The following is a 26,003-nucleotide window of genomic DNA, read 5'->3' on the forward strand; positions in this document are numbered from 1 at the left end:
TAGCTTAATCGGCCATAAGCGCCTGGGTTTATATCGGGCTCTCCAGTGTGTTCTGCTGGTCTGTGTCTCCACTTTTGTGCTGCTTCTATACTGCTTCTATTACCATAGTGTTTTGTGCTGGGTCCTCGTGGCTGTGTGGGCTTTTCTCCGGTGTGGAGAGCAGGGGCTGCTCTATAGGGGTGTGCAGGCTTCTCGTTGCAGTGGCTCCTCTTGTTGCAAAGCGTGTGTTCCAGGGCACGCAGGCTTCAGCAATTATAGCACATGGGCTCAGTATTCGTGGCTCATGGTCTCCAGAGTATAGCCTCAGTAGCTACGGCAGAAGGGCTTATTTGTCTTGTGGCATGTGGGATCTTCCCAGACCAGGGACTGAACTGGTGTCCCCTGCATTGCAAGGTGAATTCTTAACCACTGGACCACCAAGGAAGCCACATAGCTTTTTAATATAGTTTGGAATCATGGTCTATGATACCTACAGCTTTGTTCTTCTTTCTCATGATTGCTTTGGCTAAACAGGGTCTTATGCAGTTCCGTGCAAATTTTAATTATTCTAGTTTTGTGAAAAATGGCACTAGTATTTTGAAATCTGCAGATTGCTTTGGGCAGTATGGACTTTCTAATATCTTTAACATAAGGCAGGTAATGTCATTCTTTTCCTCAGAGTACTCTTTAGTCACAGTGAGATGGTAAGTTAATAATCTAAGACCTCAAAACGACCTCCAGGTGGCACCTCATTTGTACCCTGATCCACTTCCTATACTGCTCTGCCCTTGTGGGCTCTTACTTGTGTCCATGGTATTTTTTCAACAAGAAGAACCCTCTGCCTCAGGATCTTTGCACTTGCTATTTCTCTGTCTGAATGCTATTCCCCTCAATGTCCATGTAACTCACTCCCTCACTTCCTTTGGGTTTTTGATCAAATGACAGTAGAGAAGCCTCCTTTGAACACTGTACTTCTTATCCTGCTTTATTTTTCTCTGTTAACATTATTTTTTAAAAGGAATTTAGAACATGTATCTTTATTTACTGTCTCTCTCCTGTCACTACAGTGTTAGTGCCCAAAGGGTAGGGAGTTTATTTTCTTCACTATCTTACCCAGTACCAACTAGGCTCTGATATACATGATTGTAATCCTCAGTTTACACATAAGGAAACTGAAGTCATCAGAGAGATCTAAGTAATTTGTGCAAAGCCACAAAGTTAGTGAGTAAAAGGTGCAAACCAAAAGAACATAGAAGAATTGAAGCAGGATGGTAACAGGGTTAGAAGAAAATGATGAGGGAACAGCAAAGGAACAAAATAGTTAAGTCTATTTAACCATGTATATCTTTATGCTAAGCATAAAAGTTTATATCAAGTGAAAATGCACTTAACAATATAATTGCATCTCTTTACAAATAATAACAGAAATTCGGGCAGAGAAAGACAATAAAAAGTTAAAAGCAACTGTCTTGGGGTGATAAGGTTGTGAGGTTTTGTTTTCTATTATTTATACTCTACATAATAGTAGTTTGCAAACTTTTCCTGTGAGGGCCCAGAATGTAAATATTTGGGGCTATGCACGCTGTGTGGTGTATTACTATTCAATTCTGCTACTGTAGTGCAAAGTAATCACAGACAATTCACAAATGAATAGGTGTGGCTGTGTTCCAATGAAACTTAATTTATAAAATTAGCAGTCAGGCTGGAATTGAACCTTGCTGGTCCTAGTTTTCCAACCCCTGCTATAGAGGATCTGAAACAGTGCCAAAGATACTCTAAACTGTTATGTCTGAGAGGAAGTTAGCTTTGCTCTTATGTGAAAATAAAGAAATGCAAAAATCCTTGTACACATAATCTCAAAGTAGGAGCTTTAAAGCAAAGAGATTATTAGATATAGGTGTTATGTACAACCCCAATGTAAAATATTTTATTAGAGAGCAGCAGAATCAGGAACTAAGTGTGAGTTTTTTACTTAGAATGTTTCCTGCAAAAGTGAGTTTTCTAGTCATTAACAAGGAAAGAGCTGTGAACCTACTTTAAACTTGATGGCTGTAACTGAGATACATGAATTACACTAAATGGCTTTAAACTGGCCAAACCTCCTCTTTTATCTAAAAATACTTTTGAGCTTAAAAACTTTGAGTGTTGAGAATTATTTAGGTCAAGTTTTATTCTGTCAATGAAAATAATTTTTGGCAAAAGAGAGCCTACATAATACTTATCATTTGGGGGAAAAAATCACGTTTGTAATGTAAACATTTTTAGATAATGTACTGATTCATAAACACAGGAAGAAGCTTTGACTCTAACATCTGTCAGAGTTAATGTGTAGGTCTTCCTTTATTGGGTGGAAGGCTGACTGATTAATGAAAGCTACAAATCTCTGAGAGATTCTTTGTCAAACTCTGGAATAACAGATACATTTCTGTCATTAAACTGATGGGTGTAACCATTTGACTAAGCCTTATTAAAGAATCTCAACATTAAGAGATATAAACATATACCAGCTAAACGGTAATGTTCCTGAAACTTTTTCTGTTGTCCTGAGATTAATGACTATGCCTACACAGACACAAACACACACACACCTTTGTTCTACTTCATGTATAACTTTGCACATCTGTATTGATTACTATCATATCATTATACACTTCAGCTACTATGCACTCTCCAGCCCCCTGCTTGTCCTGTCAATCACTTTCTTACTGCTAAAAAAGTCAAAATATTGACATGATCCTACATAAAATAGGAGCTGCTGTTTGTGTAAATAACAAAATCCACAGAAAATGAATATCCTAGAAATGTACATGCACAGAGATGCACATACATTTGCATTACATTATAATCCATTCTCAATCACAAACGATGTTAGGTTTACTATGGCTCCTAAGAAGAGACCCAGGATTGTCAGTTTAAAGATAAATGTGAACAAGTGTTGGGGAAAAGTCAGCATATTATAGAAGACTTTATCTAAAATATCTTCAACTTGTATCCATCATTAATTTTTGTTCTGTAGTATGTTTCTCCTTGGATATAACACATTAAAAGAAACATTTGCTGTCTATCATAGATTCAAAATAAGTCAGAGTAAAACTAGACTCTCATAATAGATGGAAAGCAAATGTTTTTCTCATAGGAAAAGCAAATGTGATCTTTATGAAAACACATATTTTAAAATATTTAGAAACAGTTGTTACTGCTAGTATAATCTTTGCCTTTTATATCAGAACCTTTACTTCTAATTGGTATTTATCTTATGTTATCTTGACATCCCAGATAGAGGATGTGCAGAATTAAGGGACAGGTCAGAATTTGTATACTTGACAGTAAAGCCAATCCGAGAACTCGTGTGTCTGGTTTCCACTACCATGTAGAACATGTCTTGGTGAATTTAGATCAGATTCAAATTTCTTAACAACGTATGGAAAGATATTTATTATCCAGCCAACTAACCTTTCATCAGTCTGCCCTGCACAGTCTTTGAATACGCTTTCATTTTATGTCTGTCTACCTGTTACACCTTCCACTGGAATATTCTCACCCACTCATTCTCCACCTGGGGAGAACTCCTTTCGTACTGTATAAAAACCCGGCTAAAAAGTCAATTCAACTTTTCCATGCAACAGGTTGCCTCTTGATGCCTCATACTAATAAAAAATATTTTTCTATTAGCCCACCTTCTTCCAAACAGCAAATATATTTACAACAGGTGTTAAAACATAACTGAATCAAAAATTTTAAAAATATTTTATTTGGAAAAATATAGAGATTTATGTATTAGCCTTAGTTCATATATTCCTTATTAAAATGTCATAACATTTTTTATTATTTTTTAAAATAGCTTTCTCTCAAAGACTACTTAGGATTTCTTTCCCCCCTCCTAAATAGGGTACTGAAATAAAAGACTACTAACAGGGGAAAAAAATCTTATTTTGACTAAATGTCATTCTATAACCTATGATATCAAATGACTCCCATCTGTTCATTCTTAGATTTTTTAAAATACATTTTGTATGTAGCAACTGCATCTAATGATCTGGCTTACTAAATTAGGAAGAGAAAACCAAAAGGCAGAAATATTCTCCAAAGATAAACAAGAAGTTACCACCTGGAATTTGCATTTTTTCAACCCACTCCAGTATTCTTGCCTGGAGAATCCCATGGACAGAGGAGCCTGGAGTGCTACAGTCCATGGGGTTGTGAGGGTCAGACACAACTTAGCGACTAAACCACCACATAAAAACATACATGCAAATTACAAAAAGAAATTATAAAGTAAGTTTTAAAAAATTAGTAGATTTTGCCAAGTAAAAGTAAAATCAGAAATTACTATATAATGGCTTCTTCTAAACTTTTATTGATGATTTTAATGAGCCCACCATTTTAAGACATTTTCTCTTTTCATAGATATAGGCAAATAAAAACAGCAGTGATCAAGCAACAAACAGTTACTGGCAGCAGAAAGATAATACATTTAACTGTTAAAAATCTACATGGAAGACGTTATGCTGTTTGTAAAATTTCTTTGCGTCCTAAATCTCAGCTTGAGGTCAATGAGCCATGAAATGAAACCTTGGGGAATTTCTGCCATACAATGGAGTGACGGTCTTAACACACCTTTTCATTCCTTCTGCTAGATATTTCTGACTTAATAGCTGCTTTGAAAGAAGTATATTGCTAAAAAGCTACATCATGGATTGAAAACAGAAAAAAAAAAAAAAAACTATACAAATAAGAACCAAAAAGTTACCTGCAAAACACATTTCCCCTTTTCTATAGGTTCACTTTCTATGGTTTCAGTTACCCACAGTCCAAAAACATTAAATGGAGAATTTCAGAAATAATTCGTTAAGTTTTAAAGTAAGATTCAAATGCCATTCTACCAGCATGATGAAATCTCACATCTTTCTGCCCTGTTCCATCTGGATGTGAACTGTCCCTCTGTCCAGAGTGTCCACCCTGTGTTCACTACCTATTCAGTCATCACTCAGCAGCCATCCTGTTATCAGATCAGCTGTCGTGGGGTCACAGGGCTGTGTTCAGGGGACGCTGTTTACTTAATAGTGGCCCCAAAGCACAAGAGCAGTGATGCTGACAGTTTGAATATTCTCTTACTATGCCTAGTCTGTAAATTAACCTGTACCAAAGGTATGTATGTCTAGGAAAAAACACAGTTCTTTCTCCAAACTAAGGCAAGGCAATTAAATTTTGTGGGTTTTAGTTTTCCTAGCTATAAAATGACGTTTTGCTCTAGGAGAGTTCTAAGAATCCTTAAAGGTTTAAATAGTTATGGTTATATCAGATACTAGAAAATTGAGTCTAGACTGCTTTATTTGAAGATGAACCTTGGTAACCAGGAGAGTAATCAAATTTTATAAACAACACTATAAGGCACACTTTAGATCCTGACAATGACTCAGTACATTCAACTCTATAAACTTAACATACAAATGTTTCCACAGGACTCACACAAATGTCAGTGTTCCCCCAAAGTACAGCTGTTTGCCCCCAAATTAACCTTACTTCATTCTGGTAATACGTAATTTGTTTTTTGAAAAATGAATCGTACCTCTTTCTTCTACCTCTAAATCATAAATTGTACTGTATTATCTGATTCATAACATTTAGTCTTCCATGTTCCAAAAAGATGTCTAATTATCCTAAATCTTCCTCTCATTTACTATAACATTTAAGGGGACTAAGATAATTTTTTATCCTGCTTTTTATATAATAGAACACTTTTTTTTCCCCTTTCCCATTAAGATTCCAAAGGGGAAAACCATACAGACATCACAAAAAAAAACTCTAGCCAGAAATAATCAAAAGCTATACTTCAAAATTCAATAGTAAAAAAGAGAAAATTATAACCTATTAATGATTTAGAATTTTAAAAATTACATGGTAAGAGAAAATAGCATAGGAATTGGAAAATTAGTCACATGGTAAAGTTTAAAATTTAATGTCTCAAAAGTCTTGATTATTTGTTAGGAAAAAAATCAATTGGATAGCATGCAGCTCTGCTTTGTTCTTCTCAACCCATCAGTATTTTAAAGGATACTTAGTACCAGAATAATGTGTGACTCTGCCACGAATTGGACCTGGCTGCTCCCATGAATGTAGCTCTATAAAACAAGACAGAGAAGCAAAAATTACAATCTGGGGAAAAGCAGGGTTTTGGCAGCTTTTTCTTTGTAAAATTCTATACCTTGAAGATTACAATGGATGAAGCTATGAATTAAGTGCCTATTTATGGTTTTGGAATGAAATAATTAGTTATTTTTGAGTAAAATAATTATCAGTTAACTAAAAGTAACAGATGAAGCACCGGTGGCTAATGTCACTGTCAACTGTAGAAAGCAACCTACTATCAGAAGTAAACTTAGTATAATTTGTTAAAAGGTTTACCACAAAAACAAACACAAACTGTAATGATTCTTCCAGAGCCTCCATAAAATGTACTTAATATAATGTAAGGCACAGATTAGAGGAACTAAGATTAATGACTCGACATCCTTTAAAGTAAATAAAAAATGACCAATCAAAAGTTAATATGACTCTTTTCTACACTATCAAAGTTTTTAAATTAAGGATAGCTTTATAAATACATTTATTTTAAACTGATTTTTTTCAAAACATAATTATTAAAATTGTTTCATCCTATTGAGAAAGGTATAGTTTCCTACACCTGGTAAGAACTATATTAGTTGATACCAGTCAATTATAAAAATTTGACAAAAATCTCCATGCAATATTATTTTGCTTCCGAAAACCTGATTCCCACAGTAGTTTGGCTTTAATGGAAAGAGTATTTAACTAGAAGTCAGGACATTATTCCTTTTTGTCTTTAACCCTGGGTATGTCACCCAGTCTCTCAGATTCAATACCCCTCATCCATAAAACTAGAACTGGATTAACCGAGTCCTCTGATCTTTTTGAAGCATGTACAGTCCTGTGTGTACTGTTATCAATTTTGTCTTGGTATTTTCATGTAGAGACTGCTCTTGGTACTCCAGACTAAGCTACCTTTGTTTGTATCTCTAATTTCTCATTCATAGTGCAGCTGCCTCATTCATGTATTTGGACATATTTTTAAAGAACTTCAAGCAAACCAACTAAAAAATAGCCATGTGTGGTTTATTTACACTATAGTTTATAAGGAATACTGTCACATATATTTTCTATTAAATATTACTATATTAACAACAATGTAGCAATAAAAATACTATAAGCAATGTGTTTGATATTACTTTAAGTCTGATTAAAAACTAAGACTTTCATATCACAGAAATGAAGGTTTTATTATTCTAATAACTATAGCAGCATAGATAATATCAAATACACTGATACCAAGTACTAATAACAACTACCATTAAGCACTCATTTTGTGTTTAACACAAGTTCTACATGCAATATTGCATTTAATTCTAATAGTCATAACAAAGGTATTTTTATTACAGCCACTTAATCAATAAAGTAACTGAGGCTAAACGGAGGTAAAAAATTGCTTAGGTTTTCACATCTGCTGTGTGTAAAATCTGAGATTTGAAATTAGGTCTGTATGATTTCAGATCCTGAGCTCATATTCACTATACTATTAATACTTAAGTTATTTGCTGGACATTTGACAGAATGCTTCATTCATATAGATTATCCCCTCATTTCTTAATAACTATATAAAGTAGATATTATCATTCTATCTTCCAAATGAGGAAACTGAGATATGAACTAAACTAAGATTGCACAACTAGTAACTGGTGAGATTTGCAGAGCCAGTTGGGTTTGACCTCCAAGGTCCATGCTTTTTCCATCATATAATAACTTATCAAAAGACAGGAAGAAAACCTAGTGGAAAGTTTTATAAAAGTTTTTACTGGTGATCACAGTTAAATATTGACCATTAAAGTAATTAAAAAATCAACATTTATGTGACTGACTAAAATATCTGACTCTAACGACACAGAATAAGATGCCCACATGTATGTGACAACTGTGAGGAACTCTGCCTGGATTAGAACCACAGTGCAGATACTATGCACTTATTTAGGCAATGGGGATATCAAGTGTAACAAAACAGCAAACAAAATGAAACAAAACCAAAAAAATGCTTTCACAAGCTTACACATTCAAACTGTGACAACAGATTTTGTCTGCCAAAGTGAGACAGAGACATTACTGGCACATATAAAAGTCAGAAGAGCAAACACAACAATATAAGAACAAGCAAGCACTCCAGAGGTCTTAAGTGCTGACCTTGGAGGGTATGCTTCATTTACAGGGTTACCTAAAGCAATGCTTAACACAATTAAAATCTAACTAAGCTCACCATTTTAAGCTAGTCTTTAATATATGTATTTAACTGATGCATGTACTTTGAGAATACTTTGGTAAGAAGGAACAGAGTAATTCCTTGACAGCTTTAGCAAGCATGATGTTCATTTATATTCTTTCCACTTGTGATTTTTACTAATTCTGACAAGGGAAATGTCAGTAACTCATGGAAATTTAATCCTAAATATTTATTTAACTTGGAAATGGCAACCCTCCAGAACTCTTGCCTGGAAAATTCCATGGACAGAGGAGCCTTGTAGGCTACAGTCCATGGGGTCGCAAAGAGTCGGACAGGATTAAGCCACGTCACTTCACTTCACTTCACTTACAAGTGCAATGGGGAAAGTCTGCGTGCTTTTTGATATAGGATATCTCTTTTTCCCATGGAGATCTATTTTGACAAACCATTAATATAAACATTTTTTTCTTGTCCAGTCAACTGAACGCTTACTTCAGAGCATAAGAACCAAAAAGAATGGGTCTTAAAAATTATCATAAAATTAATTACTATATCTTATTTGAAGTTTGCATAGCATAATGATATAAATAATATATCTGAATAATATGCTTAACTTTAGTAACATACTTGACAATAAAAATTAGTACACTTAAATATAATAGTTCTCTTACACAAGAGTATCAGAAAAGAAATTGGAAATTAAGCTAAATACAGTATATGTCAATGAGGAAAGAAACCTTGTTCCATGTAACTCTTTCCTTTTTATAATGTAGAATCTTTATTTTTATCAGCGTATAATTACTTTACAATGTGTTAGTATCCACTGTAAAGTGTATCAGCTGTAGGTATACAAGAGTGCGTATATGCTCAGTCATGACCAACTCTCTGCAATCCCATGGGCCGGGCTCCTCTGTCAGTGGGATTTCCCAGGCAAGAATACTCGAGTGGGTTGCCATTTCTTTCTCAGGAGATTAACAGTGTATATGTGTCAATCCCAATCTCCCACTTCATCCACCCCCCTTTTCCTCTTCATCTCCATACATTTGTTCTCCATACCTATGTCTCTATTTCTGCTTAGGAAATAGGATCGACTTCACCAATTTTTTTGGATTTCACATATATACCTTAATATATGGTATCTGTCCTTCTTCTTCTTACTTCACTGTGTATGACAGTTTTTAGGTCCATCCACATCATTCCTGACTTCTTGGGAAGATGGTATCAATCATATTGCTCTGCTTTTTCAATATTATTTCAAAACTGTGTTGGTAGTGAGTGATCATTAAGGAGTCTTTTATAAACATAATGTTCTGAAAATATTAATGACCAGTATAGACCAACACTGTTGTTAGGTTTCAGTTAAAATGTCTGAGTCGGTATCTTTATCCTGGATCTGCCTCAAGTTGTGACCTTGAAAATTACTCTAAACTTCAAATTGTTCAACTGTATAATAAAAAAACAAAATGTGAGAAATGAATTATTAATAGGTAATTCATGTAAAATACTTAGGACTAGGCATAAAATCTGGGTTCTCCTGCCAGTGAATAATTTTGTTTTAAAACTTCTTATTTAAGTTTCTAATAAACTAAGATTAACTTTATAAGCCTTGGGGCAGAAGCAAGATAGAAAAAAAATGTGTTTGATTAACTTTTGTAACGTGTGCATAAGTGCTAATTCGCTTCAGTTGTGTCTGACTCTTTGTGACCCCATGGACAGTAGCCCACCATGTTCCTCTGTCCTTGGAATTCTCCAGGTGAGAATACTGGAGTGGGTTACCATGACCTTCTTCAGTGGATCTTCCCTACTCAGTGACAGAACCTGACTTCAGTTAAATGGACTTTGGAGCAAAACTAAAGATGCTAATATAAGCAGAGTACAAAAAGTTGTTCAGATAATATACAAAAGCAGGAAGTCACTCTTGTAAAGACATTAATAATAGGATTCAATCTAGTTATTTTTCCCTGAAAAGTGTTAGTCATTCAGTCATGCCCAGCCCTTCGCAACCTCAGGCTCTGTGCATGGAATTCTCCAGGCAAAAATACTGGAGTGGGTAGCCATTCTCTTCCCCAGGGAACTGTCTCGAGGCAGAGATCAAACCCAGGTGTCCCACTTTGCAGGCAGATTCTTTACCATCTGAGCCACCAGGGAATCCCAAAGTGTTACTTTCCCCTACTCACTGATAAAATATATACTGGTCTCCATTTGCTTTGGCGTAAGTTCCTTACAAGGGAAAAAAAAAAAAAAAGCGTGCTCACACCAATCCCAGAGAGATGTGAGTTTGAATTCTGATCACTGAAAAAATATAAGTTATTTTAAAAAGAAGCATTTATGACACCTGGGGTCTCTGTGGTAAAGAATCTGCCTGCCAATCCAGGAGATGAGGACTTGATCCCTGGGTTGGGAAGATCCCTTGGAGAAGGAAATGGCAACCCACTCCAGTATTCTTGCCTGGGAAATCCCATGGACAGAGGAGCCTGGTGGGCTATAGGCCATGGGGTTCCAAGAGTCAGACATGACTAACTAAAAAACAACATTTTATGACACCAAGAAAATGGCACATAAAAACTAAGATTTGATATTGTCTGGTGTTATCCAAATGCCACTTTCAGCTTAACATCAAATCCACAAAAGCACTTTTGGTCCCTTCTTTCATTTTAAAATACGTGATTGTAGAATGAACTAAGAGCTTGTCAACAGCTAGAGGAAACACTGCTGTGATTATCTTTTACTATCACGTGGATTCTTTCTGTACCATCTTTTCATGCAGCTGGATATCAGTAGGGAATGTAAACTTTATTTCTGTTCATTTTCTTTCCCTTCTTGTTTACATCAGAAAAAATTACCTGTGTGAATCCTTTCAGCTTTTTTCTGTACCTTGTTTACTATCCTCCAGTACAAGGAGAGCAGACACATGAAATTTAAGAAAATATTTAAGTGATAATCCCTCAACTGTCTAGCATATGATTCTCACTCTGCAACAGAAGTACTGTAACAGCAAAAAAAGAAAACATGATGATTTATTATCAACATGAAGACAGAATGTAGGAGAAAAATCTTGTATTTCCTTTGGCAGGACTTCCAAGAAGTCAAATGAGTTTCCTCATTGCTCTTAAATAAACTTGTGTCTTTAATCTTGGCTATTTAAGATCTGCCAGTAGAAGAGCAACTGTTTTCCTGATCAAAGCCTACATACAGTGAGGGATCCATTTTTCATATATGATAGTCAATCTTTTTTTTTTTTTAACCACATAACTCTAAAGAAGATGCTATTTTAAAATGTACAAGTTTGTAGGAATGCAGTAATGACACCATAGTCCTGGGTCTCCTTTGTGTGCTCAGGCACCCAGAATACTAAAAGGAAGTAAATCTTTATTATTTCTTTCTCAGTTTCTTTGTGAGAAGACAGACATCTAGGAAGAGATGTTTTTGAACTGTTAAGACAAAATATACTCTTTTATTTAGTGTTAAGTATAACAGAAGTATTCAGAGGCATTCTATGACCTTCCTAATGTATGGTACTATGATCTCTGGAACCAATTACTTGAGTCTTTAGTAAAAACAGTGTGAGAGCAGGCAGCAGGTGGGCAGGCTTCTGTTGGCAAATGGGAGTGTCTGGATCACCACTGTTGGTGCAAAACGAGAGGAAATCCCGAGGTACTTAGCACTCTGACAGTCTAATAAAAGATTTCTCTATTTCTCGATAGTTACATATTCCTAGTCCTTTCTTTGAGGCACTGTTACATAGTCCCAGTCCTTTCTTTGAGGTCTTCCTATACATCAAGCTAGATAAACTTCTCTGAGGTAGCACTGGTCCTTATAAGGCTGTGACAGCAAACAGCAGGTGTGATATAGATCAGACAATAGCTCGGCCAAGTCCTTCTGGACTTGCTGAAGCATGAGATATAAATAGGGATTACCTACATCCAGATGGCAAAGAACACCACTGTGTTGGATTTCCCCAGGCTAGGTAGGTATGATTGGTCTTATTCAAACTCTTCTCTACACAAAGCGTCAGCCCCGCTAGTACAGTGGAGACACACCTCTCCTTATGAGCTTTACCTGAATTCACAGTGACAATAAGATCAGTAGTTGAGGTATTGTAAACAGGGGAGGTACGGGAGAGAACAAGTAACAACACAGAACAACCAAAACAAAAAGCTCCAGTCAATTCTAAGGAAATCCTAAGCAGAATATGCTGAAAACTGCTCCTCCCTGGAAGGTCAGGCGATGAGAACCCAAAGTGCAGGCAGGCCTGAAAAATTCTGAGGAGACTGTAAGACTACCCTAAAGCCCAGACACTAGTGAGACAGCTACTGGGGATAAACTGTGCTCGTAGAAGCACTTTCTAGTTTTTGAACAACAAAACCGGTACTATGACTGATGAGAAAGCTTCTCATATTCACTGTGCTTTCAAAATGTTGAGAGGTTAAATATATGACAACATAGTATGCCTGTTTCTTTCAAGTGTACAGCAGAGGCTGTCTTAAAAGGTCCTATGACTTAGCTTCTAAGTACATTTTAGTAATTAATATTTTCTTGACAGCCCATTTTCTAGACTTATCAATTCATCTATTCATCAATGAAAGAAAACCTGGAATGCTTAACAGAATTACTCTCATGGAATTTTTTTGGTAACTAAAGTAGTAAGATCAAAATGAAAAGTTACTTGTTAGATTCTTTATTTTAAAATCCAGGGACATGGAAAGATGGCGGAGGAATAGGACGGGAAGATCACGTTCTCCCTCACAAATTCCTCAAAAGAACATTTCAACGCCGAGCAAACTCCGCAAAACAACTTCTGTAGGCTGGCAGAGGACATCAGGCAACCAGAAAAGCAGACCATTGTCTTCAAAATCAGGTAGGAAAAAATATAAAAGATGAAAAAGGAGACAAAGGAGGTGGGGAGGGAGCTCCGTCCCGGGAAGGGAAGCCCGTCCGGGGAAGGGAATTTTAAGAAGAGAGGTTTCCAAACACCAGGAAACACTCTCCCTGCCGAGTCTGTGGCGAGCCTTAGAAACACAGAGGGCAACATAACAGGAAGGAAAAATAGATAAATAATTAAAACCAAGAGATTACAAGCCCACCAGTAACTCCCCCAGCGGAAAAGCAGCACAGACGCCTGCATCCGCCATTGGGAAGTGGGGGCAGGGCAGGGACGCGCGGGAGGCGCGGGCTGCAGTGCTTTGTAAGAATCGGGCACGAACGCCCCACGCTCCACCAGAACGATCTAACTTGGGCTAGCAAACCAGACTGTGGGATAGCTACCACGCGAAAGCTCGAACATAAGACACCGCCAGGACCCAGCACAGAACAAAGGACGGAACGGAAAAGCCGGCTGCAGACCATTCCCCGCCGGGGACAGGCAGCCAGAGCCGTAAGGACTGGAAAGGGGCAATTGCAGACCCGGAGAGACTTTACTTACCTAACTGCAAGCAGGCTCCTTTGCTAAGACTTCTGGGGGTGCTGGACAGTCACAGTCTGCCTCACGGGGTGCGCCAGCGGTCCAACCAGAGAGCTGAGCGGCAGCGGCGGAAAAGGTGACAAGCCGCGGCAATTGTGCTCGCCAAACTCCTGAGCTACTCGGACCTGGGAAGGGCACAAAGCGCAGTCCCAGCTGCATTTGTGCCTCTGAGGGCTGCCTGAGGGCCGAACCTGAGCGGCTTGGACCGGGGAAGTGCACGCAGCCTAGGGCCAGCCCCAGACGGTTCCCGGCTGAGCATCGTAGAGCCGGAGCGGTTTGTGCGCCGCGAGGAAGGCCAGGTCAAGCGGGGCAGAGATACTGTGTACACACGACAGTGCTATTTGTTTGCAGCATCCCCCCTCCCCACAGCGCGACTGAACTAGTGAGCCTAAAAACCAGCAAACAGAAGAAGTTAAACAGAGGAACCACCTTGGAAGTGAGCCCACACGGCCCATAACATCAGAGAAGAGCCAGATATATTTTAATTTTTAATATTTTTAAAATCATTCTTTTTTTTTGCCTTTTGCATTTTTTTCTTTTTTTCCGAGCTTTTTTTAATTGTTAAATCTTCTATTTCTCCTCTAATTTTTATTTCTATAACCTAGTATTACTATTTAAAAAAAAAAAAGACTTTTTTTTTTTAAGGCAAACACCATATATACTCTTTGGATGGTTGTTGGTGTTTTGTTTTTTGTTTTGTTTTGTTTTGTTTTTTAATAATTCTTTTTTTTCTTTCTTCCTTTTTCCTTCTGCTTTTCTTTAATATTGTATCTTTGAAAATCCAACCTCTACTCCAGATTTTTAATCTTTGTTGTCAATTTTGTACATTTAAAAACCCAAACTTCACTACCCAAGTTTACCTGAGAGCGAGATTACTGTCTTGTCCACTCTCTCCTCCTCTGGCCTCTCCTTTTTCTCCACCAGGTGGCCTCTGTCTCTTTTCTCCCCATCTCTTCTCTATCCAACTCTGTGAATCTCTGTGTGTTCCAGACGGTAGAGAACACCTAAGGAACTGGTTACTGGCAGGATTTGTCTCTCTCCTACTCATTCCTCTCTCTTATCCTCCTGGTCACCTCTGTCTACTTCCTCCCTCTCCTCTTCCCCGTATAACTCTGTAAATACCTCTGAGCGGTCCAGACTATAGAGCGCACATAAGGAAGTGACTACTGGCTAGCTTGCTCTCTCCTCTCTTGATCTCACCACATCTCATTCCAGTTACCTCTAACTACCCCCTCCATCTTCTCTTCTCCTTGTAACTCAGTGAACCTCTCTGAGTGTCCCTCAAGGTGGAGAAACTTTTCATCTTTAACCTAGATGTTTTATCATCGGTGCTGTATAGATGGAGAAGTCTAGAGGCTACTGTGAAAATAAAACTGAAAACCAGAAGCAGGAAGCTTAAACCCAAAGCCCGAAAACATTAGAGAACTCTTGAATTCAGGGAACATTAAGCAATAGGAGCTCATCAAAAGCCTTCATACCTACACTGAAACCAAGCTCCACCCAAGGGCCAACAAGTTCCAAAACAAGACATACCACGCAAATTCTCCAGCAACACAGGAACACTCCCCTGAGCCTCAATATACAGGCAGCTCAAAATTATCCCAATACCTTTGATGTCTCATAACCCATTACGGGTCACTCCACTGCACTCCAGAGAGAAGAAACCCAGCTCCACCCACCAAAACTCCAACACAAGCCTCCCTAACCAGGAAACCTTGACAAGCCACTGATAGAACCCCACCCAAAGTGAGGAAGCTCCATAATAAAGAGAACTCCACAAATTATCAGAATATAAAAGGCCACCCCAAACGCAGCAATATAACCAAGATGAAGAGACAGAGGAATACTCAGCAGGTAAAGGAACAGGAGAGTTGCCCACCAAATCAAACAAAAGAGGAAGAAGTAGGAATCTACCGGAGAAGGAATTCCGAATATTGATAGTGAAAATGATCCAAAATCTTGAAATCAAAATGGAAACACAGATAAATAGCCTAGAGACAAGGATTGAGAAGATGCAAGAAAGGTTTAACAAGGACCTAGAAGAAATAAAAAGAGTCAAAATATAATGAATAACACAATAAATGAGATCAGAAACACTCTGGAGGCAACAAATAGCAGAATAACAGAGGCAGAAGATAGGATTAGTGAAATAGAAGATAGAATGGTAGAAATAAATGAATCAGAGAGGAAACAAGAAAAACGAATTAAAAGAAACGAGGACAATCTCAGAGACCTCCAGGACAATATGAAACGCTCCAACATTCGAATTATAGGAGTCCCAGAAGAAGAAGACAGAAAGAAAGATCATGAGAAAATCCTTGAGGAGATAATAGTTGAAAACTTCCTAAAATGGGAAGGAAATAATCACCCAAGTCCAAGAAACACAGAGAGTCCCAAATAGGATAAACCCAAGGCGAAACACCCCAAGACACATATTAATCAAATTAACAAAGATCAAACACAAAGAACAAATATTAAAGGCAGCAAGGGGAAAACAACAAATAACACACAAGGGGATTCCCATAAGGATAACAGCTGATCTGTCAATAGAAACTCTTCAGGCCAGGAGGGAATGGCAGGACATACTTAAAGTGATGAAAGACAATAACCTACAGCCCAGATTACTGTACCCAGCAAGGATCTCATTCAAATACGAAGGAGAAATCAAAAGCTTTACAGACAAGCAAAAGCTGAGAGAATTCAGCACCACCAAACCAGCTCTCCAACAAATTCTAAAGGATATCCTCTAGACAGGAAACACGAAAGGGTGTATAAACCCGAACCCAAAACAATAAAGTAAATGGCAACGGGATCATACTTATCAATAATTACCTTAAACGTAAATGGGTTGAACGCCCCAACCAAAAGACAAAGACTGGCCGAATGGATACAAAACAAGACCCCTCTATATGCTGCTTACAAGAGACCCACCTCAAAACAAGGGACACATACAGACTGAAAGTGAAGGGCTGGAAAAGATATACCATGCAAATAGAGACCAAAAGAAAGCAGGAGTGGCAATACTCATATCCGATAAAATAGACTTTAAAACAAAGGCTGTGAAAAGAGACAAAGAAGGCCACTACATAATGATCAAAGGAACAATCCAAGAAGAAGATATAACAATTATAAATATATATGCACCCAATATAGGAGCACCACAATATGTAAGACAAATGCTAACAAGTATGAAAGGGAAATCAACAATAACACAATAATAGTGGGAGACTTTAATACCCCACTCACACCTATGGACAGATCAACTAAACAGAAAATTAACAAAGAAACGCAAACTTTAAATGATACATTAGATCAGTTAGACCTAATTGATATCTATAGGACATTTCACCCCAAAACAACGAATTTCACCTTTTTTCAAGTGCTCATGGAACCTTCTCCAGGATAGATCACATCCTGGGCCATAAATCTAAACTTGATAAATTCAAAAAATCGAAATCATTCCAAGCATCTTTTCTGACCATAATGCATTAAGATTAGATCTCAATTACAGGAGAAAAACTATTAAAAATTCCAACATATGGAGGTTGAACAACACACTTCTGAATAACCAACAAATCACAGAAGAAATCAAAAGAAATCAAAATATGCATAGAAACTAATGAAAATGAAAACACAACAACCCAAAACCTGTGGGACACTATAAAAGCAGTGCTAAGAGGAAAGTTCATAGCAATACAGGCATACCTCAAGAAACAAGAAAAAGTCAAATAAATAACCTAACTCTACAACTAAAGCAACTAGAAAAGGAAGAGTTGGAGAACCCCAGAGTGAGTAGAAGGAAAGAAATCTTAAAAATTAGGGCAGAAATAAATGCAAAGAAACAAAAGAGACCATACCAAAAATCAACAAAGCCAAAAGCTGGTTCTTTGAAAGGATAAATAAAATTGACAAACCATTAGCCAGACTCATCAAGAAGCAAAGAGAGAAAAATCAAATCAATAAAATTAGAAATGAAAATGGAGAGATCACAACAGACAACACAGAAATACAAAGGATCATAAGAGACTACTATCAGCAGTTGTATGCCAATAAAATGGACAACGTGGAAGAAATGGACAAATTCTTAGAAAAGTACAATCTTCCAAAACTGAACCAGGAAGAAATCGAAAATCTTAACAGACCCATCACAAGCACGGAAATTGATACTGTAATCAGAAATCTTCCAGCAAACAAAAGCCCAGGTCCAGATGGCTTCACAGCTGAATTCTACCAAAATTTCGAGAAGAGCTAACACCTATCCTACTCAAACTCTTCCAGAAAATTGCAGAGGAAGGTCAACTTCCAAACTCATTCTATGAGGCCACCATCACCCTAATACCAAAACCTGACAAAGATGTCACAAAAAAGAAAACTACAGGCCAATATCTCTGATGAACATAGATGCAAAAATCCTCAACAAAATTCTAGCAATCAGAATCCAACAACACATTAAAAAGATCATACACCATGACCAAGTGGGCTTCATCCCAGGGATGCAAGGATTCTTCAATATCCGCAAATCAATCAATGTAATTCACCACATTAACAAATTGAAAATAAAAACCATATGATTATCTCAATAGATGCAGAGAAGGCCTTTGACAAAATTCAACATCCATTTATGATAAAAACTCTCCAGAAAGCAGGAATAGAAGGAACATACCTCAACATAATAAAAGCTATCTATGACAAACCCACAGCAAACATTATCCTCAATGGTGAAAATTGAAAGCATTTCCCCTAAAGTCAGGAACAAGACAAGGGTGTCCACTTTCACCGCTACTATTCAACATAGTTCTGGAAGTTTTGGCCACAGCAATCAGAGCAGAAAAAGAAATAAAAGGAATCCAAATTGGAAAGAAGAAGTAAAACTCTCACTGTTTGCAGATGACATGATCCTCTACATGGAAAACCCTAAAGACTCCACCAGAAAATTACTAGAGATCATCAATGAATATAGTAAAGTTGCAGGATATAAAATCAACACACAGAAATCCCTTGCATTCCTATACACGAATAATGAGAAAGTAGAAAAGAAATTAAGGAAACAATTCCATTCACCATTGCAACGAAAAGAATAAAATACTTAGGAATATATCTACCTAAAGAAACTAAAGACCTATATATAGAAAACTATAAAACACTGATGAAAGAAATCAAAGAGGACACTAATAGATGGAGAAATATACCATGTTCATGGATTGGAAGAATCAATATAGTGAAAATGAGTATACTACCCAAAGCAATTTACAAATTCAATGCAATCCCTATCAAGCTACCAGCCACATTTTTCACAGAACTAGAACAAATCATTTCAAGATTTGTATGGAAATACAAAAAACCTCGAATAGCCAAAGCAATCTTGAGAAAGAAGAATGGAACTGGAGGAATCAACTTGCCTGACTTCAGGCTCTACTACAAAGCCACAGTCATCAAGACAGTATGGTACTGGCACAAAGACAGACATATAGATCAATGGAACAAAATAGAAAGCCCAGAGATAAATCCACACACATATGGACACCTTATCTTTGACAAAGGAGGCAAGAATATACAATGGAGTAAAGACAATCTCTTTAACAAGTGGTGCTGGGAAAACTGGTCAACCACTTGTAAAAGAATGAAACTAGATCACTTTCTAACACCGCACACAAAAATAAACTCAAAATGGATTAAAGATCTAAATGTAAGATCAGAAACTATAAAACTCCTAGAGGAGAACATAGGCAAAACACTCTCAGACATAAATCACAGCAGGATCCTCTATGATCCACCTCCCAGAATGCTGGAAATAAAAGCAAAAATAAACAAATGGGATCTAATTAAAATTAAAAGCTTCTGCACAACAAAGGAAACTATAAGCAAGGTGAAAAGACAGCCTTCTGAATGGGAGAAAATAATAGCAAATGAAGCAACTGACAAACAACTAATCTCAAAATATACAAGCAACTTCTGCAGCTCAACTCCAGAAAATAAACGACCCAATCAAAAAATGGGCCAAAGAACTAAATAGACATTTCTCCAAAGAAGACATACGGATGGCTAACAAACACATGAAAAGATGCTCAACATCACTCATTATTAGAGAAATGCAAATCAAAACCACAATGAGGTACCACTTCACACCAGTCAGAATGGCTGCGATCCAAAAATCTGCAAGCAATAAATGCTGGCGAGGGGTGTGGAGAAAAGGAACCCTCCTACACTGTTGGTGGGAATGCAAACTAGTACAGCCACTATGGAAAACAGTGGAGATTCCTTAAAAATTGCAAATAGAACTACCTTATGACCCAGCAATCCCACTTCTGGGCATACACACCGAGGAAACCAGAATTGAAAGAGACACATGTACCCCAATGTTCATCGCAGCACTGTTTATAATAGCCAGGACATGGAAACAACCTAGATGTCCATCAGCAGATGAATGGATAAGAAAGCTGTGGTACATATACACAATGGAGTATTACTCAGCCGTTAAAAGAATTCATTTGAATCAGTTCTGATGAGATGGATGAAACTGGAGCCGATTATACAGAGTGAAGTAAGCCAGAAAGAAAAACACCAATACAGTATACTAACACATATATATGGAATTTAGGAAGATGGCAATGACGACCCTGTATGCAAGACAGGGAAAGAGACACAGATGTGTATAACGGACTTTTGGACTCAGAGGGAGAGGGAGAGGGTGGGATGATTTGGGAGAATGACATTCTAACATGTATACTATCATGTGAATTGAATCGCCAGTCTATGTCTGACGCAGGATGCAGCATGCTTGGGGCTGGTGCAGGGGGATGACCCAGAAAGATGTTATGGGGAGGGAGGTGGGAGGGGGTTCATGTTTGGGAATGCATGTAAGAATTAAAGATTGTAAAATTTAAAAATAAAAAACTAAATAAAAGAAACTGCAGCCTAAAAAAAAAAAAAATCCAACTGAATAGCTTTTGATATGAGATACACTGAATATGTAAATTTACAATGCAAATGTTTTGCGAGCTCTGTCATATCAAATATATATGAAAGGTATAAGAGAGTAAAAGTATATATGGGCTTTTTTCCTTTTTATCTTTCAGAAAAAAAATCACCATCAAGGAACATTACTATTCTCATGTTGTTATAAATGTAATCTAAAGTACAACAACAACAAAATACAACTAATGTAGCATGAAGCTTACAAGTCACATTATTCTATGTTAAACAGTAAAACCACTCATTTCATATCACTAAATATTTTGTATCTGTGACTGGCCTAAGAAATGAACTAGGAAGATAGCTTTTCTGCCCTACTCTAACTTTGCAAATAAATTGAATGATTTCCCTCAGGAAAGCCATTTAACCTCTCTTTAATTCATTTTCCTGGTACAGATCATTTTTTGTTGTTGTTTTTACTTATGGGCCTATTAGGTGATAAAAAAGATGTTATTATCAAGAGAAGCCTATAAGATGGATTTAAACAAAAAATAAATAGGACCAAAAACAAAAATAGGACCACTGTCTTTTGAAACATAGTCTCTCATATTTTTCTTCTTTTTTGGATTATCTGTGAAAATGGATTCATTCACATCTTCCCTCTCAGTGCTCGCATGATAAGTCTTTGATAATCCTCTATATGAAAGCATATTCATGTGGATGAAAGCACCCTGAGATGCTAGGCAATTACTCCTTAATGATGAGTCTTGTAGTGTGTCTATGAGATAATTCCCTGATCACTGTTTGGACTTGGTACTTTTCCCTGTCACTTCCTCACTGATTGCGACCTGAGTGAAACATTGCTCAGTCTGGATCCTGTTGCATCACATGATACTACCTGCTGTGACGGGTTTTCTAGTCCAGTTTCTTCAGATGCCTTTAGTTCATATCCTTGAAACTTCTCGTATATTGTCTTACAGTGATACTCTCTCTAAAGTTCACCTAATGCCAACTGATTTAAAAGTCCAGCGTTATCCATTTTCTCCGGATGTCCAGGATCACTGCATTCTGATGAGTAAGTCTGGAAAATCACTGCCTCTAAATCTTTGACATTAGAGACTTTATCTTGACATTTGATGTGAAATATAGCACAATGGGATGATAAATGAAACCTGTCCCAGAAATGAAAATGACACTGATAAGGACTCAGATATTAGACCCATATAACACTACTGACAGTACCCTGGATCTGCAGGCCTTGAGAATGGGTTTAACTCATGATGGATGGGCCTGGGTTAGCCTGCTAATCTGCCAAATGAGACATCAAATTCTTGGGTGTGATTTTCTGTTTCTTTAAGCTTACTACTTTGAAAGCTTCAAATCAGTTGCATTTACCTTTATACTTAATCAATATACTAACAATGTGAATCCAGGTATATAGCTAGTATTTTGTATCTAGAGGCTAATATACAGCTTCTGGTTCTTCCATAAAGACTTCACAGAACCAAACACAGCAATCGTCTTCAATAGAAGCACCACACTGAAGGCTGGGGACTCTGGTTACAGACCAGGCTGGTGGGTGGGGTGGGGTGTGTTAACCAACCTGTGGGTCAGTTTCTGCATCAGTAGATCAAGGGTGTTATAATAATCTACAGCATTCAGAAAAGTATGACAAGTGAGCCTTCCTTAAGTGCTGGCTATCGTTATTACTATTTATTCAACCGATATTTATTGAATGTCTGATATGTGATAGGCACATTTCTAGGCACTTGAGAAAAGAGTGTCTAGAACAAAAATCCCTGGCCTCGTGGGGTTTATTGGAAAAGGAAATGGCAACCCACTCCAGTATTTTTGCCTGGAGAATCCCATGGACAGAGGAGCCTGGAGGGCTATAGTCCATGGGGTTGCAAAGAGTAGGACACGACTGAGCAACTAACACACACACATAGGGTTTATAGCCTAGTGTTTGTGCACATGCGTGTGTGTGTTGGGGGCAGGAAACAGCGGGGGAGAAAAGCCCAATGAATATAAATAAAAATAAAATATATGGATATAATAAATAACATAAAATACTAATATATGGAACATTAAACTGAGACATCAATTTAAAACAAAATCTACATACTCATTTATGTATTTGGGCTTATTAAAAAGGACACTAAAAATGGTAACATACTTTAATTAGTAAGGGCTCTATAACTGAAATATCGAAGAGATAAGTTACATCATTTGTCCTTGATGTTCCTTTCTCTTCTCACATTTTCTCCTTTAGATGATTCATACTCTTCAATTCAACAGCTCTTGGTATGAAAGACTCCTTCTTAGCCAGGTATGTAGTGTTACATCTTATGGAGTAACCACTAATTGGATATATCTACTTGAACACTCTAAAACCAAATTTTTTTCAAACATGTCACTATTCTCTGCACAAAATTATTTATCTTGGCCAGACTTCTGTACTTCTGTCAATAATGCAACCTTTCTTCTAATGATCCAAGTTTCAACTTTACCTACATCAATCATAATGCCAGTGAACATGTCCTATCCTGTATTTGCCTTTTTTTCTATCATTTTGACACAACTGACTGTGTATGGATGTTTATCATATCATGCCTGAATTATGGGCACTCTAATCTTTAGTCTCCAATCTCTCATTTCTAGCTAAATCTTCCAAAATCTCCACTTCCGTCAGTCTACTGCTTACAAACCTTGGAAAATTTAAAACTGCTTAGAGGCCACAGCTCTTGGCAGTAAAGTCAAACACTTTTGAATCAATTGATTAACCAATCAAGCCAACGATCTAGTCAGTACTTAACAGTGAGAGATGCTATATTCCATAAAATGAGAAAACAAGTACATGTAAAAAACATGGTGCTTTTTTTGCTGAAAAAGAAACACGGAACATGCACATGGAGATCTCCAACCATACAGACAAAATAAGGGCAGTGTGCTTAACATTCTAGAATTAGTAAACCAACATTTGAGTCTGTGCTTGAGTTGCCTCTTTGTAAATCGGGATAATAATTGTATCTTTCTTACTGAAAACTGCTACTGGAGTGAACAGATCAGAAGTTAATTAGCTACTAAATTATATGGTATTTAGTAAGGACTCTATAATTTAGCTATGTCTTCAGTGAGTTCTAGAGAAATATAAAAGATGAAATTACTGTAGGGTGAAATGGAAGGAAAAGGCTCCAAAGATGGTTAACTATGAACAGGGTATTTCAATAGAGATTATGTTGAGATACATTAGGAATACGCAGAGGGGACTTTAAACAGGTGGACAGTGACAAGGAAATTAACAGAGGATGGGAAGGGGTTTGAAGGTAGACATGATTGGGATGCCACAGTAAGTACACTTTTTCTAACACTATTTCCATTAAAAATTATATCTCAAAAAAAAATTATGGTCCCCAAACATCCTATCCTCATTTTCACCTTTGTATGGGTTTTCTTACAAAGAAAACCATTTTGCTCCATTTTGCTTCTTTCTGATCCATATCAAGGAGCAATCTTTATTCTTACTGGGTAACCAAAATTTAGCATGATTTAATGCCAGCTCTAATTCTACCTCTTTTAATAAAACTTTGCCTCAGGGTAATGAATAGTTAATGCCCTTAAATTAGTATAATACTATCTATAACATTTCACCTGTATCTTAGTCACATGGATTTATAATGTTAGGATTCTAGACTTAAAACTCACATGAATAACACTGTCTCAGGAAAAAGGATATATTACTTGTAGAATACAGAATATTTCAATTTTTTAAAAAAGAGAACAGGCTTCAAATACTTATTTCAACATATTTTAAAATAATTAAATACAAAATATATTTAAACCCTGACGCAAAATGTGAAATGACTGTAAAACTCTGTATATTTAGTGTAATTTAGGAATTTTTAAAAAATCTAGAGCATTTATTAATAATTGTATTTTTAACATCTTAGATGAAGCTAACAAATGAAGTTAAATTCCTCAAAATAGCATAAAGTACAGTTAAGCTCAGGAAATATATATATATATATCTTAGAGAAAAAGTAATGTTTTAAACAACTATGTAGAGTGAATGTTATTTAAAATTAATAAAATCACAGTGTACTCTTTTCAAATTTAGACTGAGCTCATTAAATAATATTTTTTTTAGTAAGAAATTTTTGCCAATAAAAATTTTAACAAGTAAACATTGATATTTGGTGGTTATTAGTATGTACTATAAGCACATAATTTAAAAAATCATCTCTCTCCAGAGATTTCAAAAGTGTATTCCCAATCCAGGGATCGAACCAAGGTCTCCTGCATTGTAGGCTGATTCTTTACCAACTGAGCTATCAGGGAAGCCCTCCATCGTTAGTAATGTATTACAAATGTTCTTGTGTAGTAGTATTTGCAAGGGAGTATCTATATGTACTTAATTTTTTACACATAAATTTTTTTTGTATATAATTCCATTTTTAAAACATGTACTTTATAAATTTTAAAAATCTTACCTGAGAGATTGCAAATATCAAAATGTGAACTTAGCCTCACATATTGAGAGTTTGTGACACTGCAAGTATACACGATTGATCTAAAGTCTAAAAGCTTCTTTTAACTGTGCTTTTTCTCTTTTTTAAAAACTGGCTAATTCATAATAAATTACTCAGATTTGTTCTTAATCAAAAATACACAATAAGGGGAAACCAGGCACTCACAGATTTTGTATTGGGATAGTTAAGGCCAATCAAAACTCAAACTATAGATTTAAGATTTTGTAATTTTCTGTATGCAAATTATATGTCAGTTCTAAAGAGGTATATTTTAGAAGAAATATTGTCTGGAAAAATAAACAGAAACAAGAGTCTTTCCATCATATCTATAATAAAATTCTTCTATGAGTTTTTCATTATAATCAGGAAGGAAGCACTTGTTTCCTAAAAGCCAACGCTACTGGGAGAAATTTGAAATGCCATTTTACTGACTCTTTATTTTTCCATCAGAGTATCTTTTACACTATTTTTTTTAAGTTTATCAGAGGATTGTTGATCTACAATGTTAGTTTCAGGTGTATAGCAAAGTGATTCAATTATACACACACATATATGCACACACACACATCCTTTTTTAAAATTCTTTTCTCATATATGTTATCACAGAATAATGAGTAGAGTTCCCTGTGCTATATAGTAGGCCCTTGTTGAGCATCTATTTTATATATAATAGTGTGTATATGTTCATCCCAAGCTCCTGATTTATCCCCACCCGGCCAAGTTTCCCCTTTGGTAACCGTAAGTTTATTTTCTATGTCTGTTAGTCTGTTTCATAAATATGTTCATTTATCATTTTTTTCTTTATTTTTATTATTATTATTTTTTACTTTACAGT

General features: G+C 36.5%; 1 protein-coding gene across 8 annotated transcripts in view; it reads right to left on the reverse strand.

Annotated features, from left to right (window-relative positions):
* TUSC3 (tumor suppressor candidate 3) overlaps positions 1 to 26,003 on the reverse strand; it is a 242,064-nt gene that overhangs the window by 24,621 nt on the left and 191,440 nt on the right. For 6 of the 8 annotated variants that reach the window (XM_027962612.3, XM_042241468.2, XM_012105833.5 and 3 more), the window contains one exon: positions 6,038 to 6,101. The exons of the other annotated variants lie outside the window; for them this stretch is intronic. In XM_027962612.3, coding sequence (XP_027818413.1) covers positions 6,038 to 6,101 — 64 coding nt within the window. The remainder of the gene's footprint in view (positions 1 to 6,037; positions 6,102 to 26,003) is intronic. 8 annotated transcript variants of the gene reach the window in all.

This window comes from Ovis aries, chromosome 26, assembly GCF_016772045.2.
Source record: "Ovis aries strain OAR_USU_Benz2616 breed Rambouillet chromosome 26, ARS-UI_Ramb_v3.0, whole genome shotgun sequence".
Taxonomy (NCBI): domain Eukaryota; kingdom Metazoa; phylum Chordata; class Mammalia; order Artiodactyla; family Bovidae; genus Ovis; species Ovis aries.